The sequence below is a fragment of the Hypoxylon fragiforme genome (genome assembly GCF_022984875.1).
Source record: "Hypoxylon fragiforme strain CBS 206.31 chromosome Unknown GGS25scaffold_8, whole genome shotgun sequence".
Taxonomy (NCBI): domain Eukaryota; kingdom Fungi; phylum Ascomycota; class Sordariomycetes; order Xylariales; family Hypoxylaceae; genus Hypoxylon; species Hypoxylon fragiforme.
This window is the reverse complement of record NW_026054763.1, coordinates 2658641-2672868: the sequence shown is the minus strand read 5'-3', so window position 1 is coordinate 2672868 and position 14228 is coordinate 2658641. Positions and strand designations below refer to the sequence as shown.

General features: G+C 48.1%; 4 protein-coding genes across 4 annotated transcripts; 2 read left to right on the top strand and 2 right to left on the bottom strand.

Annotated features, from left to right (window-relative positions):
* Positions 1-1393: 1393 nt before the first annotated feature.
* Positions 1394-2262, top strand: GGS25DRAFT_534313 (uncharacterized protein; the record flags this gene model as incomplete). Its single annotated transcript, XM_049265757.1, has 2 exons — positions 1394-1499; positions 1589-2262. The coding sequence occupies 2 exons, from the start codon at positions 1394-1396 to the stop codon at positions 2260-2262; spliced, it is 780 nt and encodes a 259-aa protein (XP_049114196.1).
* Positions 2263-5501: 3239 nt separating this feature from the next.
* On the bottom strand, positions 5502-8117 carry GGS25DRAFT_504969 (DNase I-like protein). Its single transcript, XM_049262185.1, has 5 exons — positions 7695-8117; positions 7619-7631; positions 7388-7566; positions 5795-7327; positions 5502-5716 (listed from the first exon to the last, which is right to left on the bottom strand). Exons 1-5 carry the CDS (start codon positions 7732-7734, stop codon positions 5595-5597), a joined length of 1887 nt encoding a protein of 628 aa, XP_049114195.1. The 5' UTR covers positions 7735-8117; the 3' UTR covers positions 5502-5594.
* A 157-nt stretch (positions 8118-8274) lies between these two features.
* On the top strand, positions 8275-9392 carry GGS25DRAFT_504964 (putative cytochrome c oxidase subunit VIa). Its single transcript, XM_049262184.1, has 4 exons — positions 8275-8536; positions 8623-8647; positions 8847-9014; positions 9128-9392. The coding sequence occupies exons 1-4, from the start codon at positions 8377-8379 to the stop codon at positions 9171-9173; spliced, it is 399 nt and encodes a 132-aa protein (XP_049114194.1). The 5' UTR covers positions 8275-8376; the 3' UTR covers positions 9174-9392.
* Positions 9393-9718: 326 nt separating this feature from the next.
* GGS25DRAFT_504962 (uncharacterized protein) lies at positions 9719-13968 on the bottom strand. Its single transcript, XM_049262183.1, has 2 exons — positions 13022-13968; positions 9719-12950 (listed from the first exon to the last, which is right to left on the bottom strand). The coding sequence occupies exons 1-2, from the start codon at positions 13501-13503 to the stop codon at positions 10376-10378; spliced, it is 3057 nt and encodes a 1018-aa protein (XP_049114193.1). The 5' UTR covers positions 13504-13968; the 3' UTR covers positions 9719-10375.
* Between the last annotated feature and the right edge of the window lie 260 nt (positions 13969-14228).

The window sequence follows — 14228 nt, the reverse complement described above, 5'->3', positions numbered from 1 at the left end:
CCGGAGGGCTGACCTGAGGATATGGATTGGCGGGCACTTCCAAGAGTGAGGGATGACTTCATTCTTGACCATCGCTTCACGGTCACGAGATAATGAAGAAGCTGGCGGAAACGTTACAGTTGGAGGGGTACGTCTATAGCCCGCCGTTCGATACACCCAGTGCATAGGCCTGCAGAAACGTTGCTAACCTACGTCACTTCGCCAACAGCACGCGTTCTAGACGCGTCTCGCCACGCGTTTCCGAGTGAACGATATCTGTCTGAGCAAGTTATTGAAAGATAGTCCGAGCTCGAGCCATTACCTGAGGCAACTCGAGCCAGTATCTGAGGCAACTCGTCCCCCACCATCCTGCAGCTATACTTTTCCCACTTCTGCTTTTCTGTCCTGCCTTTTCTGTCTTTCCATTTTCTCTCTTTCTTAAATTTCCTCCACAAACCTTTACCAGAAATCCTCTTCCCGACCTAAAACATCAACCACAAATTTATCGTTCTGCTTCATCAAGCATCCTCTTCTATCCTGCTACATCAAGCAGCTTAGTCTATCTTTTACTTCATCACGCATCCTCCTCTATCGTACTCCACTTAAGAACTTCTTCTATTCTGCTTCATTAAGCAACACCTTACGCCGCTCTTCGCGATACATTAATTGTATCTTCGCCAACACTTGACTCTCTCATCTCATCGTACTACATAGCAAGCCTATTTTAGCCTTCATCCTAAATATTCGCTTCTATTACTTCTCAAGTATCCATCTCGCCAACATTAACGACAAGATGAATACCATTCGCGAATATGTTGTGCTATCCGTTCCATTTTCCGAATGGATCCAATGGACGTACGAGCGCCAGATGGAGATGATCAGAGTTATGAGGTAAGCTTATCTCTTTCCTTCTTCCTTTTCCTCTCCCTCTTCTCTTCTCTTCTCTTTTCCTTGCTACTTCATCTAAGGTATATTCTAACCATCCTGTAGAGCGAGCCAGCCAAATAGAAGAAACCTTCACTGGATATTGGATGTCCTCGGAAACTACGAAGTCTTCATCGCCAATATTGGCGAGATAGAGGAAAATACAGACTTTATCATTGAGGCTTTCGCATTCGGAGGTCACAGGCCAATGCTAGCGCTATTACCCGACGAGATAACTCGGGAAGAGAGACAACCGGCAGAAATTGCACCTGCTGTGCTCCCCGCCGAGCAGGTTCGTTCCTACAGAAGCCGCTCTCCGATGCGAGGAGAAGCTACACCTAGAAGCGATAGACCTGTGCGGTCTAGAAGCCGATCTCCTCCTGCCTCATCACAACGCGGCCGTCAATCCAACGCTCCTCCACGATGCTTAGGTCCTCCGGCAGGCTAGGTACCTCCGGAGGGCTGGCCTCAGGACATGGATTGGCGGTCAATGCCAAGAGTCAGGAACGGTTTCATCTTGTATAGGTCACTTCACCACCACGAGGTGGTCAAAAGACTAGAGCGATTGGGAGAAAGTGCGGACAATGGTAAAGTCTGTGAGTACAACAATTTCATTCCTCTTGAAAACTCTACACACGAGTCAGAACCTAGATAAGAAATCGTCACTAACCGACTTTGTCATCAGCGCGAATTCTTGGGGACCAATGGTCTGAGCGATTGTCCGACATACAAAAGGCCTTTTTCGAGCAAAAGGCAGCCCAAGAGGCGGCTACTCATCGGGAAACATACCCATGGTATGAGTATGAGCCAGACAGTAAGCGCTCCCAAGCGAATGGAGGTGGTTCTATTCGCAAAATTAGTCTCGCGACCACGAGCCTACCAGGATACCTTGACATGGTAGAGGTCACGCGAGAATACCACGACCTCCTCAGACAATACGATATGCCCATAATTCACCCAGTACCATTCGGGGATGAGAAGGGACTGTCGAAATTCAACATTCCCGATCTCTACAAGCATATACTCGTGGCGCCAGAGGAGGCGTTGGCAAAGCGCGCACGTACAGCTCGTCGCACCGGAGGAAACAAGAAGTCACAGCGACAAGTCGCGACTCCGCCTTCATCTCTCCCCGGCCCTTCCAGTAGCCCCCAGGAGTCTATTCTTCAACAATCCTCTTCGAGTATTGAGCCACAGCCACTCTTCAACCCAGATCCATCGGTTCAACAGGGAGTGGCGTTAAGTCAGGATGATTTCGACTTTGATCGCTTAGTCGACGACCTAGGACTCAGCCAATACCGTGATCAAGGCGAAATTGATTACGACCAATGGGACTTTAGTGTCTCCGGCCTAATGCCTTAAACCACTCACTTAAACTCCATACGGGCCAGTATCATCCGCGACAATAACTAGCATCACGCAAAACCGACAAAACGGATGAGAAAAAGGCACTATGGACAAAAGAACCGTCACAGATCTCACGTGACCAAAATCTGGCTATACAAAGATATCAAGACCCGGCAAAGGCATCAAACACACAATCAACAAGCCTAATGCATTCTCACCTACGCGACCTTTCACAATATATCGCACCCAGAATGGCCTTGCAATATCAACAATGCCCTGATATCTCTCCTGAACACCTAGAGACCCGACAGAGGATAAGACGGCACGAATGTACAGTTAAGACAAGCTCTGATTGGTATACAACTACCTACCAATCATGACCTAAACTTCCACTATACTCTGGTCAAATCTCCTACACCACTATTTCCTCCCATCTTCTCTCAGAACAAAAACCTCTTTCAGAACAACAACAACAACTCTCAGAACAACAACGCCTCTCGGCTCTTCTGAGCACCAGTACCGCCCTGGTATATACCTACGAGACAGGAGTTACACTACTACCACTCCCTCTCTACCGTCGTCTTGTTGCTGAGGTCTCCTCAAATTATCTGCGCCAACCCAGCACAATGACTCGAAGCTTACAGACGTGGGCAACTTCCACCCAGGTTTATACGAGTCCTTCGGGAAAGATACGTATTGGCAAAGCGTAACTTATTTCTGGACGCTATAAAAACAACAAAAGCCATCCCAACCCAAGCCTCTAAACTATCCGAGCAGAACACACAAACTGTTTCGGAGACAGGCCTTGTCTTGGTGGACCGCCATCTTTACAGATACACAACTGTCGAGAATGAAACAGAATAATGATCACGCCCTCGACCAACTGTTGGAACAATTCCGGATGGCGGAATAAGAAGAAATGAAACTTCCTTCTAAACTCCACAAGATACACTCATGGGTGGGATGGAGATGTCCAACGCGCGCAAAACACGCGAGACACGCGAGACATAACAAACTACGCGGAGCACGCGGAACACGGAAGGGCTCGTTATAACGGTCCGACACATCACGTGGAGAGGCGAGACTTCAGAACAGACCCGGTTTCATGACAGTCAATGGAGCCATACAAACAACACACACTGGAGTTCAACCCATCAACAACGCCGAAGAATATCTAGGCAATGTTCCGGGGGTTCTTCTGCAACCTGAATGGCCAAATACAAGCACTATTCGACCATGGGGTCTCGGTCGGGAAGCCCTTCAATCTCCTACGCTCTGCGAAATATCATCGGGATGAAGTCACTACAACGCCCACAAAGCCCACAAGGCTCACAAACCCTACAAACCTTACAAAATTCATAAAACTCACAACGCTCGGAAAGCTTAGCCGAATAAGGCTTCTCTGAGTATTAGAGGAAACTGGCGACCGGAGGCTCAACCAAACACCATACTCTAATCTGCTACAACTATGGCATCAACGTATGATCGTCTTCCCGAGCTCTTTAGAAGCCCTGCCGACCTCATATTGGTAGCGGATCCTCGCATCAACGCTGTTATGATCAACGATGGCACCATATACTCGGTCCCAAACAGCCCAAACAACTCACAAGGCTCACATAGCCCAAATAACCCACACGGCTTACAAAGCTCACATTGCTTATAAAGCCCATACAGCTTATACGGCTCACACGGCTCACACAGCCCAACCAGCCAAAACAACCCACACAGCTTACAAAGCTCAAAAAGCTCACACAGCTCAGACCACAAACAACCCAGCGCTTGCGTCAAATGCTTAACAAGCTACCCTCTATCGAGGCGACCAATCGCGACGACGGGGTTGCTGTACCTCAAGCACCTCGTCAGAGCCCGCCCTCACAGAGGCCACTCAAACAAACAAAAAACCACAAAACACTATACCTACGACTACGACTATGCCCTCTCTCCGGAAGAGAGTATATAAAACCTTGCAGTAACCCTGCAACACTATACAAACAAGCACACAAACAGAAACAGAAACGCATACGAACTCAGATGTTGGAGCTGGGAGGAAGGAAGGAAGCGTAAAGGGATGGAGGATGTACGATGGAAGGAGCGAAAACGGAATTCCAGTTGCTGCGACTAAAAGAGTTGTGGGAGAGGTTATATGTTGGATAGGAGGGGGTGGGGGGACGTTGAACACCAACAATGTCCACTGTCAGAAGCTTTCCTGGAGAGCTTGAAGACACAGGTTCCAGGATAAATTACAATATATATTTTGGAGCAAGACGAACGAGTTGCTGAGTGCAATGTGTGCCAAGAGTGATAAGGGGTACTTGTTACCTGTAGCTATCGTGTACCTGTATAAGGAGGTTTCGTTCTCCTTCAGATTACTAGGGAGTGATTCGGGCATGAGTACTGCTGTATTTCAATCCAATCGTAGAGTTGCTACTGTGAAACCTACTTTATCTCGCCATTTGTAAGACCTAAACTCAGACTCAAGCGCTTACCCCTGAAACAAGCCCAGTGCTTCTCCATCAGCAGCGCGAAAGCCGTGGCAGGAAGCACTTAGCCTAGGACAAGCCAAACCATAAAAGAAGCATCTACGCCGAGTCGAGCCCTTGAGCAGGCAAAGAAGCCGTAGAATGGGTAGGAACAGCCGATAGTGGGGAGCACCCCCCTGAAAAGGGGTAAAGGGGTAGACCCCCTGAATAGCCGATAGGTATGTTTGGCAGCTTAGTAGGGACGAGTACCGAAGTAGCAGCCAATAGGGTATAATACCCCATAAGTACCCCGAGCCTCGACGTAGGATAGACGAGACCACCAGACTGCTCCTTGAAAGCTGCGGTTAGAACAGTCACGTGGACGCTTGATCCACGTGATACCCCACCGTGTAACCCAGTGCGTTTACACTTACCTAAGTGTGCCTACCTAGGTATTTTACAAGTTCTCCGTTCAATTGATTACAACATTTGTTCTCCTCAAACAATTCAACTCTTGACTAAACTAAACTATCGTATGTTCTTATAAAAGCCGAGCAAGAGCGAAAAAAGGGGGGTGAGCCCCCCTTTTCTAGTTGCGAAACTGGAAGGCAGGTAGGTATAGAGCCAAGGATAAGGGCCAATGTTATAAGGAACGAAACACTCGAAATAGAATTCAACAGGACAACTTATGATCCCCATAAACAAGCCGAGCAATCATCTTCTTGCGTGTGATAAGAACCTTAAGCAATAGTACCGAAGAACAGTCACGAAAACGAGAATTATAACACAAGCGAGACAAGCAAAAACTATCAATCACTGCTTTATGTGATTATACACACTTATCAAGGCCCTATCTATTGTACACTACCTATCGCCGTAGATAGATTCTCATGCTGCCTGAGAACTGGTCCAATCACTACTCCATATGAACGTCGCGCAACGCCACTGAGTTCCCTTTTCCTTCTCGCCCGAAGGCCCAATTGGCCGAGGGCAGACGAAGAATGCCCTGCCTGTAGCAAGAAAAGAGTTAGTGTCACATTATTTACACCTAGTATGCAACGGAGTCAAGAGAATAGGGGGCGGCTTACCTTGATTTACGCCCGGCTTCTTGGTCACCAAGCTGACGCAATCATCTCCATGCTCGCATTTCGGCACAACTCTTTTGCCAAGCAACTTGGACCAGGACTCCTTGGACACAATAGGATCGAATACCTTTCCCGAATCAACTGGGTCAGGAGTTGGCACGGCTTCATCTACCTCATTGGATTCTGCAGGCACTTTCGTATCAAAAGAGCTGCTCGGCCCATCAACGTCTACAGCACCTCTTATATTCGTTCCTATATTCGCTCCCGTGTTCGTACCGTTACTCGATATAGCGGTGGGTCTAGGGGTGAAGAATCCCCTGAGACTGCTTTGACCCTTGGAAGAGGTCTCCTTAGTTAACGTCACTTTTGTCTTCTTCGATGACTTGCTCGTCGATGCCGTGCTAGAGGACGCACGCTTGAGGCTACTCGAAGCCGCTTTTGCCGGTGAAGGCGCAGGCGCTGATGCTGGTGTTTCAGATTGTGAAGCTGGAGTGCTACTGAGCCCATCAACTTTCCCATCTTCTTTCGCGACATCTTCTAACTCTCCAGAAGAACGAATTATAGGGCTTCCTGACGGTTCACTAGTTGCTTCTGGGATTGGCTTGGAAGTTGCGGGTTTCTTAAACATGTCCTTGATGCTTCTTCGGTGGTTGAACTCCGGAAGAAGTTTCGCTGATAAAGGTAAAAGATCCTTCGCTGTCCACTCCCTGAGCCTATTGCCATCTTTAAAGACCCCAGGCGGATTCAATATGTCCCTTATGTGTACTGTCTCTCCGCCAATCGTCACAACGTCAGCTAGCTTTGCGAATACTGGGCAGTGATCGGATCCCATAAGACCCTCCTGGATATTTGCGTGTGTGAACCAGTCTCGCATGTCTTCGCTACATAGAACGTAGTCGATTCTACTGCCGAAATTCGCAGGACGCGAATTCTTCTTCATGTCCCAACAAGTGAACATACCCTCACGCGTAGGATGATGTTCTCGAATAAGATCACATAGCACTGGCGTCTCTCTGTTTTCGTCCCTTGGGCTTTGCACGTCACTGTCGAAAACAAGCTGGTTGAAAAGGCGACGGGTTGGACCGGAGAAGAAATCCTCCATCGACATTCCTTCCTTCTTTAGCCGCTCGGGCAATTTGACGGTGTCCATAGATGATCGGATAACGTTGAGATCACCCGTCAAGATCACTCTCTTTCCCATGGCTATGAGGTTACGTATTCGGACATCTAACGCGTCAAGATAGCCTAGCCTGAAATCGTCCCGAGTTTCATCGCGATTAGCGGGGCTGTAAACGCCTATTAGGACAAAAGCCGGAAACTCGAGGATGACACAGCGCCCTTCGGAATCAAGGGTGGTGTCATCGACTACGCCGAGAAGTTGACCAGCTTCCGGATAGCCCCCTATTTGCTGATTTGATGGCAATTCCCGGAACTTGGTGGAGGAACTGGGTGGGCATAGAACCCCTGTGATTCCCTCCTCTGCTCTGATAGGCGTACACACAGAGTTTCGAGTGTAAATGGCTACACCAGCATAGCCTATTTACGTTGTCAGATGAAGTTTCCGATGAATTATCCGAGGAAGAGTCATCTGCGTACCTTTCTTATGTTTAGGAAGACTGAAGTGAACATCCCAGCCCGGTACTAGTACCATGTCGTCCTGTAGATCCTTGCGCTGTATCTTGGTTTCTTGCATGACAACGATGTCAGCCTCGAGGATGTCGAACATGGCAGCATAGGTCCTCTTCTCCCTCCATGGCTGGTATCCAAAAGGATTCCTATGGGAACAGTTAGAATTATGATTTTATTCCCAAGCCATGATTAGCATACCGAATGCCGTTCACTATATGAAATGTTAGTAAAGCTTAAACTATAGAAATTGAAGATATTAACTGATGATACGAACCATTCCATGATGTGATACGCACTCCGTTCTGTTCGGACATTTCGTGTCTGGAGATCTAGAGTGGGTGTAGATGAGAAGAGATGAAGGTGGTAATAATCAATTCATCATCGGCGTTGCTTTCGGGATTACTACCATTACCGGAGTCGGGAATGGGAATTGAGTTGAGATAGTGGAGTTCTTTTTTGGGCATGAGAAATACACGTGAATATTGATGAACTTGGGAGCCTTTTTTAGAGTTGCTTGTATGAGATCGAAGCTTAATCAATAGCTTATTCCTCGTCTCTTAAATATGGGATATCACATGTGAGCTTTTGCGTGTATTATTCACTGCAAGGTAAGGTACGATGCATACGCGGACAACTTTAATTCAGTTGTGCATGCCGCAGGAAGTCGCGACATGTTGTATATTTCAACGTACATTCATGGCGGGTGTTACGGCAGCTGACACCAAACTGACTCGAGGTCCCGTGACTTTCGTCATCCTTACGTATCTGGGGTAATTGCATATCCCCGCAGATTTACCGAGGGATAGTTTAGCTTGGTGATTAAGTTTAAGCCAATCAAACGTGATCCAGAACCATTCGAAATCAGACCACTGGGCACCTAGTTTAGATACTTTCAACATTCCCTTCTACAACAACCAATCTGAAGACGACATCGACGTCAAACGATATAAACCAAAATGCTTCCTCAGCGCCAGACCGTCCGCGCGACTCAGCGCCTCGCGAGCCAGCTCCGCGCTGCCAACACCCGCTCTACCGCGCAGCGCCGTTTCGCCTCCACCGAGAATGCCTTCGTCAAGGAGCGACAGGCTGTGAAGGAGCACGCTGCTGCCACTACTGGTTAGTAAACCTGTCAAACTGCCTAACATATCTCTGGTCAGCGGAGAAGAAAAAAGGAAAGGAACGGAATCGCTAATTATTCGCAGAGCTCTGGCGCAAGATCTCCCTCTAGTAAGCCGGTCCATTATTCCCTTCGCCCGCCCTCACTCATCCTTAGCAATTACGATCGCTACAATTTACGAACGACAACTGCTTCGCCACTGAGCCGTAGAATAACTACCTCATTTTCGAACTATGCTCTTGAAACCCTTCGACGAGAACCCGCATGACATGCCCAAGTAACTTAACTAACAAAATCCCTCTCTCACAGCGGCATCCCGCCCGTCCTCATCCTCGCCGGCGTCAACGCCTACAACCAATGGAACGCCCACTGGGAGCACTGGGAGCACATGCCCCCGCTAGAGGAGCGCGTCGAGTACCCCTACCAGAACATCCGCACCAAGAACTTCCCCTGGGGCAATGGCGACAAGACCTTGTTGTACGTTTCCCCCTCCTCCCCCTACTGTTTGAGGAACAGAAGAAGATATGAAGTGATGAAGAAGTAGCGTGTACTACTGATACATCCAACCCAAGCTAACAAGCACAAAACAGCTGGAACGACTCGGTCAACTACCACAACAAGGACAAGAACGCCTAAGCTCCGCAAAGCCTACCTACCTACGAACAGTCTTTGGAGGAACCTTGGGGGAGCTTGCGCATGTATGTAGATATGCATGGATGGATCAGGAGAATCAATCCATAGAACAGAGAAACGAAACACCAACAAGAAATATTCCTACATACCTACACACAAGCATAGTATGGCGTTGTAGATCCGCACTATTCCCTTTGTATATCAATTGAACCGATAAAACCGCTATAACCTCAATGTGCATGCGTGTATGACTACCAGCATAGGAGTGTCCATGAGTCCCCTTTCCAACTACACGCTTTCACGTTTTATGTATCAATGACAAATAGGTTAGCTACTACCTATGTAGCTTCATCGTAGGCCAAAGTAACGTATACAACCTCAAGAAAGCATTTGACTGCCTACCTAATACCTACCTGGGTAGGTAGCAGGAAAATAGAGCTTCGGTAAGGGGTAAAGAGGCAGGAGCAGACCGCCATTCAAACAACCCAAAGACATGAAAACAATCGAGTACCATGGATATAATGTCTGATTAGGTGTCCATGTATCCTACCTACCTACCTACCTACCTACCTTCCCCCCTAAACTACTAGGTAGGTGCCCTTGAGTAGTGTGTATAGATATATATATGTAAGTTATAAGTTACTAGGTAGCGGTGATCTACATGTAATCCAGCATTACCTGTCTAGATTCCCAAGAACCTAACCTAACCTACCCTAACCTAACCCCCTACCTCTCCCAGACCAAACCGAAACCGAAACAGACCCCAACACCGACCTATTGAGTGTGCAGGTATGGAGTGTACTCATACCGAGAACGAATAGGTATGGTATGGTATATATATGTATGTGCCAGTGGAGCGTTCCGCGCCTAAAAACTCCGTACCCTGCTTACCCGAGACAGCGATATTACCTAGTCCCGAATGCATGTTCCTTGTGTATGTCTCCTCCTATTCCTACAATTCGCCTCGTTGAGGCAAAGGGGTCCTTCGCCCCTGGTATGTAGAAATGTTGCACGCCGACCAAGCGGTGCGTGCCTAATTAGTCAAGCTCTCTTTAGCCATCTATTTCCATGTAATAGCTGTAGCTATACGTATGTCCGTTCAATGGAAGACTGCGAGTAGCTTGTTGAATAGGAACCCGTTCGCTCATATGACAGATTAGTCCATTTGAATGAATGCAACTGCCTTCTGCTTCTGTTTCCACCCTTCAATTCACAGCAGTAGCAGTAGGAGTACCATTGCCAGCACCGTCCACGGCAGGTGGCGTGAATCCCGAACCGTCAATCCAGTTCGAGTATCCGTCTTCCTCTTCGTACTCTTCTGCCAACTTTGTCTCCTGTTGCTCCATTGAATTTACCCTAGGAGGCAAATCCGGGGGGGTTCTTTTGTTCGCACTCGAACCCGCACCCGTTTTCAATTCAATTGAATCCTCATCCTCATCTCTTAATCCTAAACTCTCATTCGGCTCTCCATCGAGTTCCTCTGCGTCTTCGACCCAAGGTTGGATGTATGCAGGTGAGGCCTCTGATTGTTCATCTTCAATCTCCATGTTTAGGAATGCTGGGCTATTCGGTTCCGACGTATCCATTACCGGGGCCGCAACAACAAAGACGTTATCATCGTTGTTGCTACCCTCGACATTGTCAAGGCTGTGTATCTGTGATCTTCTGCGTCTCGACGGTAGGGGCGGTGGAGGTACTGGCCGCCTTTCTGATTTCGTCGTTTCGCTTAGGTTTCCTGTGCTCTGACGTGACATTGTCGGGGGCGGGTCGACCTTGCGTTTCAATGCAATTGGCATTGGTGCTGCTTTCTTCCCGGGTCCAGGAAGGGGGGTCCCTGGCGGCGGTAACGGCTGTCCTCGTCCCATAGGTTGGTTCAAGTCTATTGGAGGGTCAGACATTTTCCGGCCATTAACACCAGTCCGGTCCGTCCGCTGTATCGCGTTCAAGCCCCAGCGTTTTGCTGTTGCGGCAGCATTAGACATGGCGGCTAAGGTTTTGCGCCCGTTTGTTTCGGACGTCCCTCCAGTCGAATTAGTAGATGGTGCTATTGAAGAAATACTTTCCTTGCGCGAGAAGAAGGTCCTTCCAATTGAGCCAGTACCGCTCTTTATGGAAGCCTTGCTAGACGGTGCAGGCGACGGCGGATGTGCAACATCGCTTTCGTTACTTGCTGTTGAGGAAGTAGTTTGCCGTCTCTCCTTTGTTGTAGGGGTGATTTCGTCACGTGCTTCGGGAATAGCCTCAGATGACGAGCTTGTAGAAGCATTGGTCGTTTGCGCAAGTGAAGACGCCCCTGAAGGTGAAACAAGAGGTGTATGCGCTGGCGAGTTGCTCTTAGATCTGGCGGAGAGACTCGCTATAATATTAATTGCACCGTCCCGATCCGGAGGACTCGAGGATGGTCTGAAGGTATCGGCATGAACAGGGTCTGTGCCAACAATAGGACTTGATGCCGTGATTGACCCTGATCGGGGACGCAATACTTCAGATGCTGAACTTCGCGGACTCTTTACTTCGAGAGTCGTCGTAGATACAGACGCAGACGCGGTCTGGGCAATAATGTTCTGTAAACTCTTCTTGGGGTTCAGTTTCCTACTCCAAAACCCTTGAGACTGGTTTGTTTGAGCTGTTTGCGTTGCCTGAGTGGTATCTATAACGGGTACACTGTGGCTCTTCTCCAACGAGGGAATCTCGGATGTCGTACCGAGGCCATTCTCCTCGATCTGGCTAACCTCGTCTACCTCTCCAAGTTGTGCCGCAATAGTTTCGTGGTCCGGTGATCGTTCAACAGCATCATCCCCTTCGAATATACCCCCGCGCCATTGCTTATGCTCAGTATTAAAGAAAGGGATATCATCCCAAAACGGTGCTACTAGTGTTTCGGCCACCACCTCCTTTATCCTGTTTTCGATCTGTCGAAGGATGACGGTGTAAGTAATTTGCCTTGAACTCACAATGGGCTCGATGGTCGTCTCCATTTTAGGCATGGACTGGAAAGAGAACCATAAACGGTTGCTGGGAGGAGGTTTGATCTTGAAGAGAATGTGTCCTTCGAGCTTCCTTAAAACCACAGCAAGAACGAGATTAACTTCGCGAGCCTTGAAGCGAGTTCCCAGGTCGATCCGTGCTGTAGCAGCGACCTCAAGCCTGAAATTGCCAGTATATTTAACATCGGCCTCCATACCGCATTCTCCTTCGACGCTGAATTCCTTGAGTTTTGGGTTCATGAAGTAGGGTGCTGAATTGCCGGTGTCGATACCCTGAATAGTTAACCTAGTGAGAAACGATGGCCGATTGACCCGAGATATCTTCTTTGTGATTTTTTCCCTGATGAGGTTTTCTGCATCCTTAGTCTTATATATGCCGAGGAACATTCTTCCTATGAAGGCATTCAGCCATCGCGTCTGCAGGTGGTCCTCGGAAGAGTGGAGTTTCTGAACTAGCGATATGATGTTCTTGACATCGAACTGCTGAGGCTTGGGGGCTAGGTTTTGACCAGTGAAGTTCTGCTCTTGGTTTCTGAGTAGAGCGAAATAGAAGTCTTCCTTGGCGGAGCAATTCTCGGAGAACAGATAGAACGGTTTCGACACCTGGGTGTCCGGAGCCAAGCTTTTCTTATTTGTCTTCCTGCTCAAACGCAACGCATTTCGCTTAATGAACAACTCGCCCTCGGGTGTAGGATCTGATCCAGAATATATGCTGATGTCGTGGTGTGCTAAAGAAATGACATGTCGAACTTCGATTTGCTCGTCGTCGTCGAATAACATGAGGTGGCCATGTCTGGGAAGTATAATATTAGCCCTCGTACTGCCGAGACCTGCATTCAGGCATAGACACAGCTAGCAACGTACCTCAATACAACGTAGAAGACGTTCCCAGCTTTCTTAGGTCGCTGGCTGACGCCTTTACTATCATCGAGTGGATTGGGAGCTGGTTTCCTATCGAATATACTTCTGTACATGGTTTGGTATACACTGGGGCTCGGCGCAGCGACGGTGGTCGATCCGACAGGGGTAGAACGTTCGATCGGTTTGGCATTGATGCCCATGGGGGTATATTCACGGCATACAGCGAAGTAGCCGGCGGCTGTGTCGGACTCGGCCAGAAGGCGCTGTTTCGAATCATCCTTCTGAGCTTCTCGGAGTGCGGTTATTTCATCGCCAGGTTGAACAATATTGTCGTCAGCATTGCTGCTGCTATTACTACTCGTTTCATCGTTGCGAACGGGGAAGGTATAGTGTGCGTGGAGCAAAACGACGACGATAAGAAGAGGGATAAAAGTGACACCACCAAGCAGGTAGGTCAAGAGAAAGCCAGTCCAGCTTATACCCATAGCTTCGGTTTACAACGGCAATAACAACGACAACGACAACGACAACGACCAGCAGCTTGCGGATCTGCGAACCTTTGCGGCGGGCGAATGTTGAAGACCATGGATATTTAATTTGCTATTTCTCTTATCTCTTTTTGGTCTGTCTGAAATTAAAAAGCGATTATGGTGTTTTATGCATTAGATCCTTAAGTAATAGGTGTCACCTACAATCTACTATGTAGGTATGGTAAAATAAAATATGTTAGATATGAATGAATAAAAATAAAAGGATTGACGCTTAAAAGAGAGCTCAAGGTGTAATGCTCACTGTTACATATAATGTAACTCGCGCGTCGGCTGAACATCGAAGCTAAAGAAGATGTACTTGTACATTTCCCATGTACGACTTAAGCTTAACGGCGGGCAAGTACATGTAACTTACGGATCGAACGTCACAGTGGACTTCCAAGTTCAATAGGAAGAGCCACGTGGGGCTTTTTGTAGGTAGCTCGCGGGGACTAATAGCCGTTATACCTACCCCTGTAGATAGCAAATTATAAGGAGATCATACTACTAGTAGTACAGAGTTGTGGCTGATTACATAGCTCAGTGCTGACTGGGAGTCACTGGACTCTGGACTTGAAGCTACCTGGTACTTAGTAAGGAGGTCCCACCCAATCATAACTTCGGATACGGCATCTTACCAGTTCCTTGGACAGAACAACATCATTCAACTTTTCTCATAG

Bases quoted from the DNA above. Each gene is read 5' to 3' on its own strand.
- GGS25DRAFT_504964 (XM_049262184.1), top strand. From the start codon at position 8,377: ATGCTTCCTCAGCGCCAGACCGTCCGCGCGACTCAGCGCCTCGCGAGC. The intron at 8,648-8,846 runs GTAAGCCGGTCC...CCTCTCTCACAG, and splicing joins TGGCGCAAGATCTCCCTCTA to CGGCATCCCGCCCGTCCTCA. The intron at 9,015-9,127 runs GTACGTTTCCCC...AGCACAAAACAG, and splicing joins AATGGCGACAAGACCTTGTT to CTGGAACGACTCGGTCAACT.
- GGS25DRAFT_504962 (XM_049262183.1), bottom strand. From the start codon at position 13,503: ATGGGTATAAGCTGGACTGGCTTTCTCTTGACCTACCTGCTTGGTGGT. The intron at 12,951-13,021 runs GTACGTTGCTAG...TATACTTCCCAG, and splicing joins GTCTTCTACGTTGTATTGAG to ACATGGCCACCTCATGTTAT.
- GGS25DRAFT_504969 (XM_049262185.1), bottom strand. From the start codon at position 7,734: ATGTCCGAACAGAACGGAGTGCGTATCACATCATGGAATG. The intron at 7,328-7,387 runs GTACGCAGATGA...CAACGTAAATAG, and splicing joins TCTTCCTAAACATAAGAAAG to GCTATGCTGGTGTAGCCATT. The intron at 5,717-5,794 runs GTAAGCCGCCCC...TTCTTGCTACAG, and splicing joins GAAGCCGGGCGTAAATCAAG to GCAGGGCATTCTTCGTCTGC.